This window comes from Pseudogymnoascus verrucosus (genome assembly GCF_001662655.1).
Source record: "Pseudogymnoascus verrucosus strain UAMH 10579 unplaced genomic scaffold scaffold_37, whole genome shotgun sequence".
Classification (NCBI taxonomy): domain Eukaryota; kingdom Fungi; phylum Ascomycota; class Leotiomycetes; order Thelebolales; family Thelebolaceae; genus Pseudogymnoascus; species Pseudogymnoascus verrucosus.
In genome coordinates this window covers 79,886-102,488 of record NW_017263688.1, presented here as the reverse complement: position 1 = coordinate 102,488, position 22,603 = coordinate 79,886, and the positions used below count along the sequence as shown (strand labels likewise).

Sequence of the window (22,603 nt, the reverse complement as noted above, 5' to 3'; positions counted from 1 at the left end):
GTTCTTGATTTTCCAAATTAGTTTTCTGAGATTTTACATGCCATGGTGGATATATGGGGGTGGCATACCTGGATAAGATGGAACGGGGGGGTTCTGGGGGATGAATATTCAGTTGCAAGGATGGTGCTTTTTCTCTGGCTTTGCTCACAATTGCTCATACCTGCTCATACGAAAGTATATAAATGATTTTTAAAATGTGGCCTTGTTTATCCTGTGGTGACTGAAACTACAATCGTGAGCACTGTATATCCATGCAACGTTTTGCAGGGGATCTTCTTCACTTACTGCCGTATCCTGGACTCTCACCCAACGAACAAGAATGAAGAGGCTCTGTGTATTTGAATTTATTATCTGCATACCAAGCGGTATAGCTACTGTTTAAATAACCCGACGAGGAATATTTTAATAATTTAATATTCTGACTTTTAATGATTAGCCCCCTAATACTTTTATTTTTCGGATTCTAGGCTCTCCACAAAATGGGAGACAAAAGCTCAAGTACGTGTGATAGTCTACGAAAAGTGTATTATTAAACGGAATAGTCACGTTGTTACCGGAAGATTACTTGTTTCTTCTCTTTGTTTCCCATTCATTCATGTGGAGCTACCCCTTACTTCCGTACCCCTTATATAACGGAGGACAAGGCAGTAAGAAACCAGAGAGGGCACATGGCCTAGCGGTCACCCTCACCTTAAGCAAATAACCATCTTCTCGGATTCGCGGGTTCGAGGCACCATGGGGTGGATTTTTCACCAGACACGTCGTCTGGTTTTTTTGCATTTTATTTTTTGGATTTCTGTGTTTTGGCAACCAACCCAAACTAACATGAACTCACCCCATACGATCATGCACTCTATCGATAGAAGTAGATAATATTTTTGGCGTGTTTTCCTGGCCCCATTTATATTCATATTTCACCCTTCTAGATCTCAAAGACTTTTTGACGAAAGTCGGCACAAATCCACCAGATATTCACTCGCAATAAAGGGTGCTGAAGGCAAACCAGAGTTGACCATATTCCAAAACTTCAAACCAAACAGAATTTCCTCGCTCACCTGTCTTTTTCTATTCACTCTCACTATCGTCTTTCATCTTCCTTTTTCCGTATCTCTTCCTTTCTCCGTATCTCTTCCTTTCTCCGTATCTCTTCCTTTCTCCGTATCTCTTCCTTTCTCCGTATCTCTTCCTTTCTCCGTATCTCTTCCTTTCTCCGTATCTCTTCCTTTCAACCAGACCCGACTCTTCAACCTTATCTCCTCTCACTATCGCTCTTTTCCTACCATCTTCCTGTCCCCATCTTCTTTTTACCCTCACTCCATTTCTTCCATCTTGTGCCTTCTTTCTGCCCAGTATCACTCTCTTCCTTCCGCTTCCTATCTTCTTCCCTCACACTCACTTTGACACTCTCTTCTTTCCACTCTGCTTTCACAACCTCGGACAACACCCTTGGGCCGATTTCTTTCAGCCAACAACACAGGATGAATTCACAAATACCATACAATCAGCAGCAAGGGGTCTGGATGCCCCAGCCAGACCAGTCTGGCTATCCACCTCTCCCACGCTCATTACGCGTGGTCGACCTCTCTTTACCACCCAGGCCCCAGCCCACCCTCTCCCCCAATAATATCGATCCCGAAAACTGCCATCGTACTCTCCATGAGCATCGCCAGGCCACCAAACAAAAATATCGCCGCATGGTCAGGGAACAGATGAAAGCTGAGGAAGCGGTCTGGGCATATCAAGATCAGCAGGGTCTAGAACCTTTCCCATATTATGCGTTCGAGATGAAACAACCCTTACTGCCTGCACTGGATATGGCAATGGACGAGAGTGGCGGGGATGCGGCGATGGCATGGCAGATTTTCGATAGGCGGAATAACTGGGAAAAAGCGGCCGAGGAGGCTGCGAATGAGGAAAGAGAGGCTGAAGTCCGGAGGCGTGCCGACGAGATGATCAGAAATGATAAAGAGATAATGGAGGACGAAGAGATGAGACAATTGTTGGAGGAGCTGCCTAAGTTTAAATGTCCTGATATGTAAGTGGCATGGCCTTTTCTTTCTTTGGACTAATATTCTCGCCTCTACACGTTTGTTGGGCTATTTGTTTTGGGCATTTGCACGGAGAAAGGGATGCTGGCTCGCTTGTTGTTCACACGCGATTTCTTGTTTTGACCTTCGATCTCTCAATTTAAATCCTATCACTTTAATTCCATCCACTTCTCTCAATTCACCATATGTTCCCTCCTTGGGACCATCCGTCCATTGTATAACTGTTTCATTGGCCTGCGTACATTTCCGCTTCATTCCATCAGCCAATTCCGTGATAACAATGCAAATTTCCTCGGGTTTGTGTTTGGACCCAATACACCACTTTTTTATATTAACACTCCTCACTAGTACAGCTTCCATAACGTTCTATCAATTATCTAGGTCTTTACCTAGAACTGCGCCGCAATTCCTTTCTCTCTCAGTCTTTTTGAAATATTTCTGTTAGAAGCTTTTCTGACCCATTTCTTTTTCAGAAACGATACCATCCCCTTCGCGTCAGTTATAAGAAGTATCCAGGAAAGGCTACCTGCTCCCATAACTGACCTCACAATATCACCCCGAAGCAACTCACTTCTCCAACTAGAACTCTCCCAAGTTCTGTCTTGGGTTCGGAAAGACTGTAGTCAAGAGAACCTCGAACACATTTTCCTCGTCTCAGTCGGCGAACTTGACAGATACTGCAGTTTGATTGCAGATCGAATATTTCATCACCTCTCCGCCGATTTCAAAAAGCACAACAACCTAAACCAACTTCGAAGTACCCAGACAAGGTTAAGGAGACTCAAGCAGGCCAACTCAGAGTTGCGAGTGGAGAATGAGAGACTAAGATCTGGCGTTGAGGTCTTCGGCAGTCAGGTTGATATCTCGGGAAGAGTACCACCCTTTAAATCATCGGAGCGTCCACATTATTCTCCCCAGTTGCAGCCTCAGAGACTGAAACCCGACGCTGAGATCTTCAACAGCCAGATCATACATAGTCAAGGAATAGTGCCGCCCTTTGAACCGTTGGCAGAACGACATTATTCTCATCCACCACAATCCCGGAGACCAGGGTTTCGACAGCCTCAAATAAATCGGGCACACCCGGGAAACATCGCAGCACCTTTCAACGGTCCAGATATGACAGTGGGATACCAGAACTATACTATCGCAAACGTCGGGATACCTGAGATTAACCGTATGGAGTACTCACCTGGGGAGATTGAAGGAATGCACCATGATCGCCGCGATGCGAGAAGGGCGCGCTCAATGCCTCCGCACAACAGAGGCCGCACTGGGACGAAAGACCCCCACACATCACTTCCAGAGCCTGATCCAGTCACAGGGTATGGCGAAATAGTAGCGGTTGACGAAGCCGGCCCTATTTATGAATACCCCAATTTTGAGGTTTCCTTGAGGGGCGGTGCTGGTGCTGGTAAGCATTGAATTTGGTCTCTTATGATTACGAAACTCACTGCGATTTAGGCCCATATAGTCTGTTAGAGGACAGTGACTTCGAAGGAGATGATGATTCGGACGGCAAAGCAGCACATGTTTCAAACATTACGTCGAGTCTTGGAAAGGGCACACACAACGTGATGAAGAGGTTCGCGGACGATGACAATGAGGACGAAGACTCCTTCTCCAACCACAGCAGCCTTAAATTTACGAGGCAGGGTGACACAAAAACCACTGACCCCAATAACCGACTCTGGGGAGGTGGACCACCTTCATCATCTGGGATAGGAAGAGGGTCTCCGATAGTTGACAACCCTGTCGGCCGCAGAAACGATCAGCATCAGGGACGACGAGGAAAGAGGGCTCCACCTATTGCACCGGGACTTATGCCATTCAAGCCAAAGGTCGACCCTTACGCTGAGATTCCGCGTGGCTTCCAGTTCGGCTCGTACCAAGCGGAAAATGTGCCCCTGAAGAAAACTTGGACCACTCTAGATCCGAAAACAGGGGCCGTCAAATATGAAGAGGGAGACCAGGAAGCAGTGGAAGAGAATGCACCGGAAACGTATATGTGGAATCCCTCCGATGCAAGAAACACCCCTCTCGCTGCAACGTTTGGAACCTCTCGCGTAGTGGTTGCGGCGGAAGTCAAGGAGAAAAAGGCACCGGAGGTTGGAGGTCTTACTGAAAAATCCCTTCAGAAGCTTGACAGGCAATCTCGTCGAGATAGGGCCGAGTCAATTGATGACTATATTGATATATCTTCTATCCCTAGTTCTCCTAACGCTCCTCCTTCTGAGCCAAGTGTCATGGAACATCACCCCACCTTGCCGCAAGGTAGCGTGGTCACAGATGAAACGGCTCACGACCAATCTAGCCAGATAGATCCAGACGTGAGAAAAAACTTCATAGACAACATCAATGCTATGCATGATGCCCGTCCTGCACCAACGACGTTTGAGCGGCGAAACCAAGGCGGCTGGCTCCCACAAAACAAGGCACCAGTGGTATACATTAACGAGTTCGGCGATGGCAATACTGTCGAGGTCGAAATGAAGACCGAGACACGAACACGCAAGATGAACGAGAGGGGAGAATACGATGGCGAGGATTTGGGTCAGGTAAAGAAGCGCTATCGACGGGGGTTCTCTGAAATGCTCCAAACACGCGACGGCGAAATGATACGTGCGACCAAAGAATACCACGCGTGGCAGGCCATGCCCCTTGAGGACCGCATGGAACGATTGACACTCATCCGTCAACCCATCGATCTCTGGCAAAAGAAAGCAGGCGCAGATGAAAGCGACCAGCATGAGCTGCACTACCTTCCGAAATTCTATGAGAGACGAATCTCCCGTAGAAAGGAAAAAGAGCGTATGAGAGCCATCCTTGCCGATAAAGCAAAGCAGAAAGAAAAGGACAACGCCAGTACCTCATTGGGAACCACAGGAACTGGTGACACTCTTGACACCTGGGGAGTGCTGGGTGACTGCGATGACCCGCCGGTTGGGGGCACCAGTGGTGGCTCCCGAACTCCTAGGCTGGGTGATGATAGTTGGCAAGAGATGTTGGAGCGTCTGGTCGATATTGACGCACCTAAGTTTTCGAGGTCTTCGTCTCGGACGCGCTCGTCCTCTAAATCCGCCTCTGTAGCTGGGTCAATGGCTGGCTCGATGGCTGGCTCGATGGTCGGCTCAATGGCCGCAGAACCAAGCTTTAGGCTCCCCGACAGATTGCATAATAACCATCGCTCCAAGTCACGTCCAAGTCTGTATTCGGGCGGTTCTGGTACCGGAAACCCAGTTACTGGACCTCGCCAATCTATGCAACCATCCCCTGCCACATCTTCCAACTCGTGGTGTACCACAGACGACGGAAACGACGCATCCTCCACTGTCAGAGGCCTCCGCAATGCCCCCCTCGATCGCCACATTTTCAATGGCACAGGCACTGACCGATCAAGCGATGGAACTAACGCAGCGAACGGACTCGCTGAACTCATTGCTGCCTATGACGACTCTCCTGCGCTCAGAATTCCAACGGATATTGACATCCCATCACCCCCACTCACTGAGCTCCAACAACTACTATATAACCGTGCGAGTAAGAATATGGAAGAGCGCGGCCGTGTCGTCACGGTGCGCCTCCATGCCGTCCAGGAATCTCACATGGCTCCAGGCAATGTGCTGCCAAAATTCACACCAGGCGCCATTGCAAACAAGGTATTTGGTGGGGTAGTGCAGGAGTTCCAACTACACCCTGGAATGCGAACGGCAGTGGTCGTCTTCATGCACACGAGGGAGGCACGCTCATTCGTGCACCATGTCCGTAACATAAGAGAGAAAGGCACAGGACACGCTATCAGGGACCTTCAGATCGAGGCCTCGTGGTTCAGAGGCGCAGAATCCCAGGCCATCCTCCCCGCCCAGCCCAATCTCCTTAAACACAGCATCTCCGTGGCCAGGCGGTGCATACTCCTCTCTCACATCCCGAAGGAGAAGTCCAACCGTGTTGTCTTCCAAGAACTCTCCGAGTGCTTTGGCACGATTCTCGTGCGCACCTCTCTCATCACGCCACAGCAGAATTACGTCCTGCAATCTGAGGGAAAGCAGGCTCTGGTCGAGTTCGCGAATCTCCAGGATGCCATCCAAGCGTACGACGACCTGAACTCGGGTCTTATTGCCGGCTACGAAAACGCGTACCCGGAGTATAAGAATGAGCCGACGGAGAAGAGAGCGGTAATGAAGGATTACTGCGGGTGTCTTGGTTGTGAGGACAAGAGAACCGCAAAGGCTAGGGAGAAGGAGAGCAGGAAGCGGAAGATGGATGAGCAGGTGATGGAGGATGAGAATGAGATATCGAGCTACGAAGATAGTGTGAGTGATTAGGTGCCAGTTTGGTGAGGTTGTCGTGTTATGGGGGTCCATGGAACGCACGGTGGATGCTTGAGGCGGTTGCAGTTGCTTTTATGCCAGGGGGTGGATGATAGAGACGGACGTTTCGTTGCTTTTGCGATACGGATGGGTTCACTGATACCAAGAGTGGTCGAGAAGCCAGCTAGGATTTCCTTGTGTATGGGGTAGTTGCGAGTTTTAGACTCCGATGTGGAAGTTATTGCCCTCATGCATGGCTTTTCGTTACGAGCACCGAAAGGGCTTATTCCCTGATAAATTTGCTCGGGGAAATGGATGTATTGCTCGCCGGTTGTGCACTGCTGGCAAGATGAGCTCATTGCACATTAGCTAGATGGTAACTGCAAAGAATTGCTTTGAAAATAATGTATTCTTGCTGGACTATATTGTGAACAATGGGGATAAAATAAACCTACCGTACCTTGCCCTTCTCTTTATTAGAAATAGCCCAACGCCCCAGACACAACCGCATCACAGCATGCAGTACCTGTACAGCCCAAAAAGCTCTGCTATGGTGGTCAGCCACTTCTTGCCGTAAAACACGCCATACTTCATCGTGGGAGAGTCCCATCGTGGGTGCCCGCGGCAACTATTCCCACAACAACACGCCATAGTTCATGGTGAACCCCCACAGCATCCATTCCCACAAATGCAGGCACGGCATATATCACAGAAAGGGGCAACCTGGGTCAGTATTTCTTTTTGCGGAGAAACTGCACCTCTCGGGCGTGCGTGTGCAGCAACGGTAGCTGTTGAGGGTTAGCGAGTCGCGGGTTGCGGTGTGGAGAATGCTCGGCGGTGGAGGGCGGTCGGTCGGGGAAGAGCGGTGACGGGCCGCGGTGTGGGGTTGGGTTTGGGTATGCAACGTGGAGTGTCACTGTGATATCGCATCGTCGGGTTATTTTTTTTGTCAAGAAGGGGGACAGCAGATTGATATTTCTAATAAGTGTAAATCCGTTTCATAATCAGATGCCGTCGATCTCGGGGAATTCTGTCTTCTCGGTGGTCTGCCTTGGAGGTTGTGAGACGGTGGCCACGGTCATGCCATGCTGTTGGAAGCTATATTCGGATTTGGTACTGCCCAGTTATTATCGTCCATTACCGCATTTCTTGGGTATTCTCGTGCGTATGCGCGGCAACGAGATGGGCGTCTCACAAGGCGCCGGAAGGTTATGGATGGCTGCATGGAGGCCGCAGGTGGATTTGCTCAGAGTATGTTGGATTATTCATCCTGGCAGGAGCTGTAGTGCGTTCAGCTGGGTTGGGGCAACAGGACAAGCTTGTGCATACTATGTGTAAGGCCATATAGTGCAGTGTAATATATACACATTTTAATATATATGTACGCCCTTATATGCACACATATTGAAGCTGAGCGGAGATGGACAAAAGATGAAGATGAAGTTATCAAGGAACAGAACCATCCAGGGCGGCTTCAGGCTTCGTCGTACCCGTAATCGATTGGCCGACGTCTGCCTTACAGGCAACCATGGCGCTAGCAGGGGCCGCCGGTGAGTTGGGGCCAGGTACCCCGTGACCTGGGCCTTGTTAGCTGGGGCCCGGGCTGTTTTAGCGCTGACCTTGCCTAAATTGGGACGATTGGGACCGCTGTGACTGTTCACCGCGCGCCAACTGGAGCTTCTAACGTTTCCAGCAGCAGTGAGATGTTGGAGAAAGTACTTTGCTGATAGCGGTATGATACTTGTTGACAATGACATGATTGTGCCGCGGAGATTGTATTTTCTCTCTAATCGTGAAGTACATTCCCTACCATCCCCAACCATCCCATCCCATCCCATCCCAACCGCCCCTCCCTTCCCTTTCCCCACACACAGCCTTCCCGCCGGCAGCCTCACTCCAGTATCGCCACAACAGCTCCATACAATCCCCCATACAACCTCCATACAACCTCCATTCAGCCTCCATACAACAGCCATACAACGGCCATACAGAATTTGTGCCAGGCTAGACGCAGCCTCATTCACCATCCCTCCATACCTCCACTCTCTTACCTCCCTCAAACCGTCAAATCAAGACCCAAAGACTCCAGCGTCAAGAGTTGCATCTCCCTCCTCCATCCTGCCTCCATCCTGCCTCCATCCTGCATCCTCCTAATGCACACTCTAACGACAAGGCAGCCACTGCTATAGCTTCATTGGCGTACAGTTGCTGCAGTACCACTACTGCACTGTTACAACGCCATCACAACGCACCATACATACATTCCACATTCCAATACCGACCTAACTCCATATTTCTGCCTGTTCTCCCTCCCTGCCTACCCTACCTACCCTGCCACTCACCAGCTTCTTTTTAAGAGCTGACGTCGCCCACGCCGAGTGACACTTCCTTTCACCTCGTCTTTCTGTGTACTCGTAGCTAAGACATATATCTCACCGTCTTCTTCATCTTCGCTCTTCTCTCACATACTCTCTTTGTGCCTTGTTTTACTCTCTGGCCTCACCTGTCACCACCGCCTTTTTCCACCAGGCACGACTAACGATTAACGAAGCTCGCTGAGACATTTATAATTCTATACAAGAGGTAAATGCCCTCCCATGCTGCCTTTCTTCTCTCTTTTGCAACCACGGAAAGAAAGGTCGACAACCAGCACATCCAACAGAACGGGTTTCACAGGATTCCATCAGCTGGCTCATATGCCATCGTGTCCTGTAACATCTGGCTAACCATCTCAAATTGATAGGTCTGCCAAACTCCGAATCGGCAAACCAAGCATCGTGAGACGGTGCCCTTGATATACGTTCAAATCCACGACACAGTGGACTCCCCCAACCACCTCGACTCTGCTATAGGACAAGATATGGATAACCAACAATTGGACAAGGAGGTCGTGGCTCCCGGCGATAACACGCCGGTGACATCCGAGAGCAGCAGCCCGGGACAAACAGAGACCAAGGCAAGGCAGAGCTCAGCCGCTACCACAAAGACTGCCAAGTCCAAGAAGTCGAAGCTGAAGGCCAAGGACTGTGGCAAGCCGGCCAAGAAGTCAAAGTCGAAGAAGGCAAAGGAGGTCGATAGCAGCAGCGATGACTCTTCGGACGATTCAAGTGATAGCAGCGACGACGACTCGAGTGATAGCTCTTCGTCAAGCTCCTCCGACTCCTCCGACACAGAGATGGAAACCAAGAAGCAGAAGGCGAAGCGCAAGCTGAAGGAGAAGAAAAAGGCCAAACAAAAGGCGAAGGACAAGAAGAAGGCCAAATCAAAGAAGAAGGCGGCAAAAGATGTGAGTTCTAAGAACGCGTTCCATGATCGTGGGAACCTACCACTTCGTGACGATCATGCCTCTGCAAATTACTAATTATATGGCAGGATTCCTCAGATTCGGACTCCGACAGTGACAGCACCGATGAGACCTCCGACAGCGTTGACGAAGACTTGTCCGATGACCAGGATATCAATACCAAGCTACTTCAACTACAACTTCTTCAACAGCAATTAGGACAGCCTGTTCCCCCGACCTATTATCCTCCAGCGGGTGGAAGGGGCCTAAACCGTGGCCTCCGAGGTGGCCGCGCACGCGCCGGCATGGCAGCCCGGATTCAGGCGCAGCAGAACGCTAAACTTGGCCTGGATGCATTGGGCCAGAAGCTGAAGAAGGATAAGAAAGCGAAATCGAAGAAGCGAGGCTCAAAGCTGGAGTTCAAGAGGGTGGATCAGCTGTGGGATAGCACAATCCACAACTACAAGCTCACAGATACGGCTGAAGATGAGGAGTCTGCCGAATACGACCAGTACCTGTTCAATGTCAGGCGAACATTTGACTGGGAAGGAAAGTACAAGACCACCCTGATTGACATTAAGAGTAAGCTGTTGAAGGAAGCATTGAATGGTGTCATGGATGGAGTGAAGGGAGTGAGCTTGGTTGAAGAAGCTCCGGCAATCGACCCGAACCTCCTCTTCCTTTACCTTGAGGATCTTCGAAAGCTCATGAAAGACCTCAAGGGAAAGCGCAAGGGCGAAGTAAAGATGAAAAAGAAGGAGATCAAGAAGAATGATGAGAAGATCAAGCATCTCAAGGTCCTCCTCAAGTATCTGGACAAGGACTATGCGGAAACCAAAAAGACCCTATACCCGATGCTGGAATCTGGTCTTATCACCTTCGACTACCTCTGGGCTCTGTACAAGCCGAATACCCTTGCCTACACCACGACCTATGGGACGCTGGATGAGCCACGCGCTTTCAAGATCGAATATGCCGAGAAGGAATGCAGTTTCATGAAAGGAGAGTGGTATAGCATCGAGGGCAAGTATCTCGAGTATGATGGCAAGGCCTGGGGAATGGGCACGATGGACTGTGATGTCCCGGCGTTCAAGGGTGCACGTAAAATTACCAGCCTCGCCTGCTACCCCCTCAAGTACCACAAGGACGAGGAGAAGGTGCGCAAGGAGCTTATTGACCGCGGCAAGAAGTTCGTCTCCTTGCAGGGTGTTCATTACAAGAGTCACGAAGGCCTTGCATATTACAAGAAGAAGCGACAGGTCATCAAGGTCAATATCAATGGCCGAATTATGATTGACCCGGCGATCCATCGACGCATCAACCCCAATTACCAGGTCAGCACCGTCAAGCCGAAGGATCCCAACGAACTTGAGGATTCTTCAGACGAAGAGGATTCCGATTGCGGATGCGAGTGCGATGACTCTGACGACGATAACAAGCAAGCTGGGATGGATGATGTCGACGAGCCCAAGATGAAGATTAAGGTTGTTATGGATGACAAGAAAAATGTCCATGTCGTCCAAGTTCCGGTGGATGCCGATGGCCAAGAAATCAAGCCTGAGAACCTACAGGCGGTTGCTGAGCAAGACCAGGACTCCGAAGATAAGACGGATGGGAAGAAGCCTATCCCTGTCTTCACTGAAGAAGAGTACCTGATCGCCTCGCCTGTTGTTCTCGGCTTTGCTTTCAGCGAGAAGTTGTGGCTCGAATTCACGGTCTCGGGTATCAAAGAGATTGTCTGGAACGACGGGGCCTACGAGTCCCTCGTTCTCGAGAACAACGCCAAGGACATCGTCAAGGCGCTCGTTGAGTCCCACAAGTATCACCCGACCGAGAGCATCGACGATGTCATCCAAGGCAAGGGTAAGGGCCTTGTGGCGGTGTTGCACGGCCCTCCTGGGACGGGTAAAACCCTTACAGCTGAGGGTATCGCTGAGCTTCTGAAGTGCCCACTGTATATGGTTTCGGCTGGTGAGCTGGGCACTGACCCGCGCACTCTCGAGGCGGAGCTGCAGAAGATCCTTGATATCAGCATGACATGGGGCTGCGTGTTGCTGCTTGACGAGGCCGACGTCTTCCTCGAGAAGCGAACGATCCAGGATATTCACCGCAACGCGCTCGTGAGCATCTTCCTCCGCTTGCTGGAGTACTTCCAGGGCATCCTTTTCCTAACCACCAACCGCGTCGAGGTATGTTAATCCCTATCCTACCCCCAGAAGCATTACAGGAGAACCCCACTAACTAACTCCTTAGACCTTCGACGACGCCTTCCAATCGCGCATCCACATCGCCCTCCGCTACGGCGAGCTCTCCACCAAAGCCAAGAAGGCCGTCTTCCAGATGTTCCTCGAGAAAGTGCGCGTCCTCGAAGGCACAGACACGCTGCCCTTCAGCGAGGCAGACTTCAACGACCTCGCCAAGCACAACCTCAACGGACGACAGATCAAGAATACCGTGCGCACTGCGCAGGCCCTCGCTGTCAACCAGAAGGAGCCGCTCAGCATGGTGCATATCCGCCGTGTGCTTGATGTTGCGCTCGCTTTTGAGAGGGATCTCAAGGGTGGGACTGGGTACGAGGATGCGATGAGGAATTATTATTAAAGCAGAGTGGGGGTTATATGACCCGTCTCTACTGCTGGTAGTAGAGAGAGGGGCCAGGAGGAGGAAGCAAGGAGATACACAGCGTTTTTTTGCTTGTACACATTTTTTTTCTTTCCCTTTTCCTCGTTCTTCCTGCATCTTGCGGTTCTTTTTCTGCGTTTTTGCGCTGCACGCGACTTTCATGACGGGGTTGTTTTTTATGAGGGCTATGTATGAATGATATCATGAGACAGACGGACTGCGGGGTTAGAGGATGGATAGGGGCGCTGAGACGTTATATGGGAATTTTATGGAGTCGGGAAGATGGGGGTAACTAGTATGAGCATGGAGAGAGAGCATGGATGGCTGGTAATTAGTATGGGCATAGTCTGATTCTGGTATTATAGTCTAAATCCCATCTCTCATATTTTATATCTGATCTCTTCGTATTCACTGGGGATGTTTTACTGGCGGTCAGACGTTGACACGCAGGCTGGGTGCTATATAAAAGCACCCCAGCCATTGCTAGTGGAGATGGTGAGAGCGAAGAGCTACGGCCGGCATTGGAAATGTTGCCTCCTCAATGTCTTGGCCCTTATTAAGTGGTCGACATACACCCCAAGCTGAGAACCTATATTTGTTTGTGGGGTGGTGGAGATCCTCGCCACGTGATACGCCAATCTATCTTGCACTAAACTTATTCCAGGGTCTACCCCATATAATTTCGGAAACTCCGCCCGTAATCCCGTACTAGGACTTTACCCGCCGTGGGGAATCTCACCTTCACCCCTCACCCTGACACCGGGATTGTGGAATTATATGGACGCACATCACCATCGTGAGAGCAACTGATATTTCTTTGTTATGCTGCAGTATGGTTTGGGGTGGAAGTAGTCAAGGCCAGTATGGTCTGGGTTTAATGATACCAGTTTATATGTAACCCAATCAATACCACAGTTCCTATGCCGCCCCCCTTGGTGTCTTACCGCCGTGACTATAACACGCCGCGGGAATGACCTCCAAACTTTAAGTTCCCAGTCTCCGAGCCCGAGGTCGGACCGTGGAACGGACATAATCCGTGAAACCATTGACGCGCTTAGCAAGGATCACAAAACTTAGATCTGTCAAAGTGGCCATAAACTTTCTTATAACCTCAACCGTCCACCTCAACAACCCTCGGTCTGGCAACTATACCCCTCCTCCCAGAACTTACAATGCTGCCTCTCGGTCCCTCCAAAGATGGTCTCCGCTATGACCTGTCAAGTCCAACCGCCATGCCCAACGCAGGCGGCTTCCTCTGGAACCAGAAAATGATGATCCAGATCACCTGTCGCGGCTATGCCACTGCACAGTTCATGCAGCCCGAGCCGGCAAAGTACGCTCATGCGCCCAATCTGGAAGCCAAAACCTTCATGCAGCCAGAACAAGACTACTATTCACATCACCCCGGCCGCTTCGTCTATATTAAGGACGAGGAGACGGACCAGCTGTTCTCCGCACCGTATGAGCCTGTGCGCGGGCTTGTGGACAAGTTCTTGTTCTCAGCGGGCAAAAGCGATATTGTGTGGACGGTGGAGAAGTTGGGGATTCGTGTGGAGATGACGTTGGGCTTGCCCACGCAGGACGTGGTGGAGATGTGGACGGTGAAGGTGACCAATCTGTCCGGCCGTCCGCGCAAGATCAGCGTCTACCCATATTTCCCATTCGGCAATATGTCGTGGATGAACCAGTCTGCAGAATACCGTCCGGACCTGGGAGCCGTGGTGGGGACCAGCATCACGCCTTATCAAAAGGCGGAAGACTACTTCAAGAACAAGTTACTGAAGGATAAAACTTACTTCCTGTGCGAGACGCCGCCCAACTCGTGGGAAACAGTGCAGAAGGTGTTTGAAGGCGAGGGCGGTCTACATGCCCCCTCGGCGGTGATGAAGCCAGAGCTGGGCGGTGGTGATGCGCGGTATGAAACACCCTCTGCTGCCGTGCAGTACCGCGAGACTCTGGAAGCCGATGGCGAGCGTGAATACCGTTTCCTTTTCGGGCCCGCGCTGGACGATGCTGAGATCCGCTCTATGCGTGAGAAATACTTGAGCAAAGAAGGATTTTCTCAGGCCGCGAGCGACTATGCCCGGTATATCGAGCTGGGGCGGGGTTGTCTGCAAATCGAAACCCCAGATAAAGATCTGGACAACTTCGTCAACAACTGGCTGCCCCGTCAGGTGTATTATCACGGAGACGTGAACCGCCTGACCACGGACCCGCAAACGCGCAATTATCTCCAAGACAACATGGGCATGAACTTTCTCAAACCCGAAGTGGCACGCAAAGCTTTTATGATTTCGCTTGCTCAGCAAGACCTCGATGGCGGGATGCCAGACGGGATCCTGTTGGCCGAAGGCGCGGAACTCAAGTATATCAACCAGGTCCCACACACGGATCATTGCGTATGGTTGGCGGTTGCGCTGGATTTGTATCTTGCCGAGACAGCCGACTACGCCCTGCTTGATGAGCAGATTCCCGGCATGCATGGCGACAATTACACTGCGTTTGAGCGATTCGGCCGCTCAATGGATTGGTTGCTGGCAGCGCGCGATGAGCGTGGTCTGAGCTACATCGCTCAGGGTGATTGGTGCGACCCTATGAATATGGTAGGTTACAAGGGGAAGGGAGTATCAGGATGGTTGACGCTGGCCACCGCCTACGCGGTGAATCTGTGGGCTACCGTTTGCGAACAGCAAGGCAAGTCTGAGCTCGCGACGAGCTACCGCGCCAGCGCAGAGGAAGTCAACGCAGCTGCCAACAAGTATATGTGGGATGGGGACTGGTTTTCACGCGGCATCACGGACGACGGCGTAGTCTTTGGGACCAAGGAAGACAAGGAAGGCCGCATCTGGCTCAACCCGCAAGCATGGTCCATTCTCAGCGGCGCAGCCAGCGTCGAGCAGCGCGAAAAGATGCTGCCACAGGTGGATGAGCAGCTGAGCACACCGTATGGTGTTGTCATGTTTGCTCCCCCATTCAGCGGTATGCGCGAGGACGTGGGACGCGTGACGCAGAAGCACGCTGGGTCTGCGGAAAATGGCTCCGTGTACAACCACGCGGCCGTCTTCTACATTTACAGTCTATACGGCATCGGCGAGAAGGACCGCGCTTACAAGCTACTACGGCAGATGATCCCTGGGCCAACTGAAGAGGATTATTTACAGCGCGGGCAGCTCCCCGTGTTCATCCCTAACTATTACCGTGGCGCCTGGAAGGAGTTCCCAAGAACTGCGGGGAGGTCAAGTCAGTTGTTCAACACGGGTACAGTGTCGTGGGCTTACCGCTGTTTTGTCGAGGGCCTGTGCGGTCTGCGTGGTGATGCGGAGGGGTTGTGCATCGAGCCGCAGTTGCCATCTGCATGGGATGCTATCAAGGTGACACGTCTGTTTAGAGGCGCCACGTTTGTTTTGGATATCCGCCGCTCAAGCGAGGTGAAGGAAGTAAGGGTTACGCAAGGGGAGAAGGTCTTGCCAGAGGCGAGGATTAGGAATATTCAGGCAGGCGAGATTTATGAGCTGTCGGTTCTCGTGCCGCAGTGATATGTGATATGTTGACGCCAACATATCGATTGATACCAATCAACCACTGTGGTGCGACGGGAGTGCAAGGCTCTCACGAGAGGAGAGAAAGCGAGACTAGTTCGTTGGCTGATGAGGGTAGCCCATGTTGTTCGGGCGTACGTGTATGATACTTGAATTACACGATAAAGGGCGGGTTTTGTGAGATGGCTATTGCGAGATGGGTTTTTCGAGATGGGCTTCGAGAGGTATATAGAGAGAGAGCAATGCGTAAAGTTTATTTATCATCCTTGTTTATTTTTCAACATTTCGACCATTTGCGAGATGGATTTTGCGAGATGGGCCATCGCGAGGTAAATAGAGAGAGCAAATGCGTAAAGTTTATTTATCATCCTTGCTGACGTTTCGACCATTTTCGAGATGGATGGGCATCGCGAGGTATTTACAGAGAGATTGATGCGTAAGGTTTATTTATAATCATCCTGTGTTTACCATTCGACCACAGTTCGGCCGGCCAGAATCCCCAATCCCCAGCTTTGTTTTATGACTGCGGCTCTCCATTCCGCTATTATAGTGGTTAATCACTCACCCACGCGATACCATGTAGAGTAACCCGCCCGCAGGATAATCCTCGGCGGAGTTAATAGGTCCACGCAGCAGCAGTGCGCACAGTGCATAAAAAGACGTCATCCCATCTGCCGTGACTTGTGGTAAGCAATGTTCACTGGACGCTGGGTGGTCGCGGTCGCCGTGCGGCGGTCGGGTTTAAGGGTCCAAGGCGCTAAGAAAAAGTTAAAACCCATTATTTCCATATTTCCCCCATCGGCAATCCTAAAAATCTCTTCGCTTTTTTCACAAACGGACTCGCTACTCGCTACGCCGCACCCCCGAATTCGTCACGCCGCGTTAGTCTAGTACTCCGTAGGGCGTGAATCCTTGAATCCTTGAATCCCTGAAATCCCCTGGCCGCATGTGCTAGGAAATGCGGCCTTCTAAGGTTGATTTCCAATCAAGTGCACCCACCTTTTGATTTATAATCCATCTCCCCTGGTCCTTTTCCAGAGTCTATCTGGTTTGCCCTAGAGGAGATGCGTAGCGGTATCTCCTTGAAGTATCTCCTAGCGTACTATGACTCGTGGTTAGGCTGCATTAGTGTATCTTAGCCGCTCTTAACTCTTTTTTAGGGGCCGTTGGTCGTCCGCCGGTGGCTCTTTCTGCCTCTTGGAACCCCCACTACTCACCATTACTCATCCTCTATCTAATAGTGTCGATGTATCTATCCCAGCCATAACCCCACGAGGGAATACTTGGGTACTACACAATCAGTCCTAAACAATCCCAAATAGTCCTAAACAGTCATCAACACTGCTGAAACGACCCAGGAACTCCTGTCTAGTTTACCCTAAGCGTGCCTAATCCAGTTACTCAACTGCGGAATCCGGCTCCGTCCTGCGTGGCGTCTTATCTCCGGCCTTAGATCCCTATGCTAGCTCCCCCTACGCCATCTCCCGCTGTGACCCTTGTTTTGTTTATCTATATATACATAAATTTCACTTCCCCAGCTACTATGAAGATTATCTCCAGAATCATACCATTACCCCCCTCCGAACCCAGCCATGGCGACCCGCGCTGAGTCTCCGTCTCCCCTAGACGACGACGTCCTCAGCTACAATGCCACACCGCTGGGATCAACTGCCGTCCACTCAGTCGCCTCAAAAGAGAGTATTCGTGGAGGAACATGGGGCGAAGACGACGACCAGGAGGCCGTGTCCCGCTATGGAGCCATCGAGGACCTGACTGAGATGAGGAAGGAATTATCAAAATTGGAGTCTCACAAGAGGACCCAATCGGCCGCAGGCAAGAGGAAGAAGCTGGCCGACGACGAGGCCGACATTGCTGGCGAACCTGACGATTCAGAAGACTTTCAGCTCGACCGCTTTCTGCTGGGTGGTCAGCTCGAGCGCCGCACGACTGCTGGAGATGCCGGTAAGAAGGTCGGAGTTGTCTTCAAAAATATGACCGTGGTGGGAGTCAACTCCTCTGCTACCTTTGTGAAGACCTTGCCCGATGCTGTTATTGGTTCGTTGGGTCCGGATCTGTACCGCCACGCATCCAATCTCATTCCTGCCCTCAAATTTGGAAAGGCGCCACCTACGAGGAATCTGATCCATGATTTCACCGGTGCGGTTCGCGATGGCGAGATGATGCTCGTCCTCGGAAGGCCTGGCTCCGGATGCTCTACTTTCTTGAAAACCATCGCCAATGAACGCTCCAGCTTTGTGGCAGTCAACGGCGATGTCACATACGGAGGCATTCCCGCTGACGTGCAGCACAAACTTTACCGTGGAGAAGTCAACTATAACCCGGAGGATGACCAGCATTTCCCATCGCTCAATGTCTGGCAGACCCTGAAATTCGCTCTGATGAACAAGACCAAGAAGCAGGACCAAGATAGTATCCCCATTGTTGCGAATGCCCTCATGAAGATGTTTGGTATCAGCCACACCAAGAAAACCCTTGTCGGAGACGCCTTTTCCCGTGGAGTTTCTGGTGGAGAGAGGAAGCGTGTCGGCATTGCAGAGACTCTGGCGACGAAATCTACAGTTGTCTGCTGGGACAATTCGACGAGAGGTCTCGACGCCAGCACTGCTCTTGACTACGCAAAGTCCTTGCGGGTGATGACTGATGTCAGCAACCGAACCACATTCGTCACGCTCTACCAGGCTGGCGAGGGGATCTACGATCTCATGGACAAGGTTCTGGTTATTGAGGAGGGACGGATGTTGTATCAGGGCCCTGCTACCGAAGCCAAGGAATATTTCGAAAGCTTGGGTTTCCTGTGCACACCTGGAGAGACAACATCTGACTTCCTCACTTCTCTTTGCGACCCCAACGCGAGGCGCTTCCAGCCCGGCCGTGAGGCCTCCACACCAAAGACCGCACAGGAACTCGAGACTGTGTTTAGAGCTAGCGAGAGCTATAAGCGTCTCCTTCAAGATGTCAGTGGATACGAAGCCAGGATACAAGAGACCGACAACGCCGACACCCGCCGCTTTGAGCAGACTGTCAATCAATCTAAAAGCAAGCACGTCTCGAAGGAGTCGAGCTACACCGTATCATTCTACCGTCAAGTCATCGCGTGCACCAAGCGCGAGTTCTGGCTCACCCTCGGCGACAAGACGTCTCTGTATACTAAATTCTTCGTCATCATTGCCAACGCCCTCATCGTCGGGTCGCTTTTCTATGGACAGCCTCTCGATACCAGCGGTGCTTTCTCTCGCAGCGGTGTGCTGTTCTTCTCTATTGTGTTCCCTGGCTGGCTTCAACTCACTGAGCTGATGAAGGCTGTCTCTGGCAGAGTCGTCATTGCCCGTCACAAGGACTACGCCTTTTATCGGCCCTCGGCAGTGTCGATTGCTCGCGCTGTGGTTGACATTCCCCTCATTCTCAGTCAAGTTGTTGTATTCGCCATCATTACCTTCTTTTTGAGTAGCATGGACATGACTGCGGCGAAATTCTTCATATATATTCTCTTCGTCTATGTCACAACTCTGTGCCTTACTGCGATGTATCGCATGTTTGCTGCAGTTTCACCAAGCATCGATGACGCTGTTCGCTTCGCAGGAGTTGCTCTCAACTTATTGGTCATATTCGTCGGATATGTCATCCCAAAACCTCTTCTCGTCAACAAGTACATTTGGTTCGGATGGATTTACTACGTCAATCCTATATCATATGCCTATGAGGCCGTCATTACAAACGAATTCTCCGGACGAGACATGATATGCAGCGACTCGCAGCTGGTTCCTCAAGGGCCAGGTGTATCGCGCGAGTTTCAAGGTTGTACGCTACCAGGCTCTGAGATTGGCAGCACCACCGTTTCTGGATCCAATTATCTCGCCGCATCTTTTGGCTACACGAGGGAGCATTTATGGCGCAATTTTGGTGTCGTGATCGCCTTCACTGTATTGTACACGCTTATTACAGCCATCGCTGCTGAGAAAGTATCATTCACCGGTGGAGGTGGCGGCGCGTTGTCCTTCAAGAAGACGCGCAAGGCTAAGCAGCTTGTTGTATCTGAGAAGACACCTGTGGGCGACATGGAAGGCGGCAGCCAGCCTAGTGCGGTTGTTGAGCCAACCACTATCAATGAAGGTGAGAAGAGTGCCGAGACCTTGACCAACAGCGACCGTGTGTTTACTTGGTCCAATGTGGAGTATACCGTTCCGTACGACGGCGGCGAGAAAAAGCTCTTGAATGGCATCAGTGGTTATGTCAAGCCAGGTGTGATGGTAGCGTTAATGGGTGCCTCGGGTGCCGGAAAGACTACCCTTCTCAATACCCTTGCCCAAAGGCAAACCGTCGGGGTCATTAGTGGAGATATGTTGGTCGATGGCAAGGCCCTGGGGCCTGATTTCCAACGTTCTACTGGATTCTGTGAACAGATGGATCTGCACGATGGGACAGCGACTATCCGGGAATCACTCGAGTTTTCGGCTATTCTTCGCCAGGATCGCACTGTGCCCCGGGAGGAGAAGATAGCCTATGTTGACCAGATCATCAACTTGTTAGAGCTTGAGGATATCCAGGATGCAATTGTATCCTCTCTCGGCGTCGAACAGCGGAAGAGACTGACCATAGGTGTCGAGCTAGCTGCCAAGCCGAGTCTACTGCTGTTCCTCGATGAGCCTACGAGTGGGTTGGACAGCCAGTCTGCGTACTCAATTATCCGATTCCTAAAGAAGCTTTCTCTTGCTGGTCAGGCAATCGTCTGCACCATCCATCAGCCATCCTCCATGCTTATCAACCAATTCGACATGATTCTAGCTCTGAACCCCGGTGGAAACACCTTCTACTTCGGTCCTGTCGGCGAGGGTGGGTCTGCAGTTGTTAAATACTTCGCCGAGAGGGGATTTGTCTGCCCACCTTCGAAGAATGTGGCAGAGTTTATCCTGGAAACCGCAGCCAAGCGAGGCTACAGAGATGGAAAGGTCGTCGACTGGAACGAAGAGTGGAGAAGTTCGAGTAATAACAGAGAGCTCGCCCTAGAGATCGAGCGCATTAATAAGGAGCGAAGCCAACTTCCTGCCCCAGAAGTGGGAACTCAATACGAATTTGCAGCGCCCGTTATGTTGCAGACAACCATGCTCACAAAACGCCTCTTTACTCAATACTGGCGCGACCCCTCCTACATCTACTCGAAGATCTTTGTCAGCTTTGTTGTTGGTATTTTCAATGGATTTGTAAGTTTGCCGTTAACTTTGTGAGAATTTAACTAACATATCATCAGACATTCTGGCAGCTTGGCAACACTGTTGGTGACATGCAGAACCGCATGTTCTCAGTCTTCCTTATTGTCCTCCTCCCACCAATCATGATGAACAGCATCATCCCAAAGTTTTATATCAACCGCAGCCTCTGGGAAGCTCGCGAGCTTCCCAGCCGAATCTATGGCTGGATCGCCTTCAGCACAGCCAGTATTCTCGGCGAGATTCCAGCGGCCATTTTCACGAGCGCCATCTACTGGCTTTGCTGGTACTACCCTACTGGTCTTCCAACTGACTCCAGCTCCGCTGGCTACATGTACCTCATGTCGATGCTGTTCTACCTCTTCCAAATGAGCTGGGGTCAATGGGTTACGGCATTCGCACCATCCTTCACGGTCATCTCCAACGTCCTTCCATTCTTCCTCGTCATGGTGTTTTTCTTCAACGGTGTATTCATTCCATACGCCTCCTTCCCCGTCTTCTGGCGCTACTGGATGTATTACGTTAATCCTGTCACCTACTGGATCCGCGGCTCCCTCGCTGGCACCGTCAGTTCCACCCCGGTCATCTGCAGTCCTCTCGAACTCAGCCATTTCAACCCGCCACCGAACCAGACTTGCCTCGACTACGCGGGCGACTTCGTCTCGAAGATCGCCAAGTCGGGATACCTTGGCAACCCAGATGCGACGTCTGACTGCACATACTGCGCGTTTTCGTCGGGCGAGGAGTATCTTCGCACTCTTAATGTTCAGTCTGATGATAAGTGGAAGTGCATGGGCATTTTCCTTGCCTTCTGCATCATCAACTGGGCACTAGTTTACTTCTTCATCTATACCACTCGTATTCGCGGGTGGGGCTTCGGATTGGGCTTTGTGATCGCTTCGATCTCAAGTGTCATTGGCGCCATTAAGGGCGGTATTATGTCGCTCTTTAAGGGTGGAAAGAAGTCTGAGAAAGCTTAACAACGGGCTTTATCTGCCCATATTTCTTCTTTGAACAATTTGTTGTGGATTTTATGCATTGCTTGCGGATAGATCTTTTTTTTTTGGCGTATGGGGATTTTTTTGAAACGCGGATACCGATATAGAACGGGAAGAAAGCTGGCGTTTTATAAAGTTAATAATAATCAGTGTTCACCAAATAGTATTCGAATAGTATTCGGGGTTTTCCTGAATACTCATACAAAATTATAGTATTCGTCGAATAGCACTCGCTGAATAGTAATAATAGGCAATGAATTGTTTTTGGTTATTTTACAAGAGGAGTATAGTGGCTACTCTCCACCCGAACGCCCTACACCTGCACAAATAGAGCGCCCTTAGAGCTATTTCCAACCGTCTGTTAAAAAGAAAATCACCCTTAAAGGAAGGCCTATAACAACCTCTACGTAGCTCCTAGCTTTAGATATTATTAGTCTATAGATATTACTTATAAATTAAGGCATAACGTAGAGGGGTAAAAGAGGGATTAATCTATTCTACTATATATCCTCTTATCTTAGAACCTTCTTTTTAGCCTTTATACCCTCCCTTATAAGCCTAGGATAAGTCTATTAAAG

The 22,603-nt window shown here is 50.7% G+C and overlaps 4 protein-coding genes across 4 annotated transcripts; all 4 read left to right on the top strand.

Moving 5' to 3' along the window:
- Positions 1-1,478: 1,478 nt before the first annotated feature.
- On the top strand, positions 1,479-2,039 carry VE01_07909 (uncharacterized protein; the record flags this gene model as incomplete). The annotated part of the gene is made up of 1 exon (XM_018277339.1): positions 1,479-2,039. One exon carries the CDS (start codon positions 1,479-1,481, stop codon positions 2,037-2,039), a length of 561 nt encoding a protein of 186 aa, XP_018128357.1.
- A 1,128-nt stretch (positions 2,040-3,167) lies between these two features.
- On the top strand, positions 3,168-12,242 carry VE01_07908 (uncharacterized protein; the record flags this gene model as incomplete). Its single annotated transcript, XM_018277338.1, has 5 exons — positions 3,168-3,462; positions 3,513-6,361; positions 9,102-9,644; positions 9,731-11,830; positions 11,895-12,242. 5 exons carry the CDS (start codon positions 3,168-3,170, stop codon positions 12,240-12,242), a joined length of 6,135 nt encoding a protein of 2,044 aa, XP_018128358.1.
- Positions 12,243-13,185: 943 nt separating this feature from the next.
- VE01_07907 (uncharacterized protein) lies at positions 13,186-16,130 on the top strand. Its single transcript, XM_018277337.2, has one exon. It carries the CDS (start codon positions 13,436-13,438, stop codon positions 15,797-15,799), a length of 2,364 nt encoding a protein of 787 aa, XP_018128352.1. The 5' UTR covers positions 13,186-13,435; the 3' UTR covers positions 15,800-16,130.
- Positions 16,131-17,341: 1,211 nt separating this feature from the next.
- VE01_07906 (uncharacterized protein) lies at positions 17,342-22,280 on the top strand. Its single transcript, XM_018277336.2, has 2 exons — positions 17,342-21,021; positions 21,069-22,280. Exons 1-2 carry the CDS (start codon positions 17,395-17,397, stop codon positions 22,005-22,007), a joined length of 4,566 nt encoding a protein of 1,521 aa, XP_018128353.1. The 5' UTR covers positions 17,342-17,394; the 3' UTR covers positions 22,008-22,280.
- Positions 22,281-22,603: the final 323 nt, after the last annotated feature.

Excerpts from the sequence above, each read along its gene's own strand:
- VE01_07907 (XM_018277337.2), top strand. The coding sequence starts at position 13,436 with ATGCTGCCTCTCGGTCCCTCCAAAGATGGTCTCCGCTATGACCTGTCA.
- VE01_07906 (XM_018277336.2), top strand. The coding sequence starts at position 17,395 with ATGGCGACCCGCGCTGAGTCTCCGTCTCCCCTAGACGACGACGTCCTC. Across the intron at positions 21,022-21,068 it reads TTGGTATTTTCAATGGATTT|ACATTCTGGCAGCTTGGCAA; the intron begins GTAAGTTTGCCG and ends ACATATCATCAG.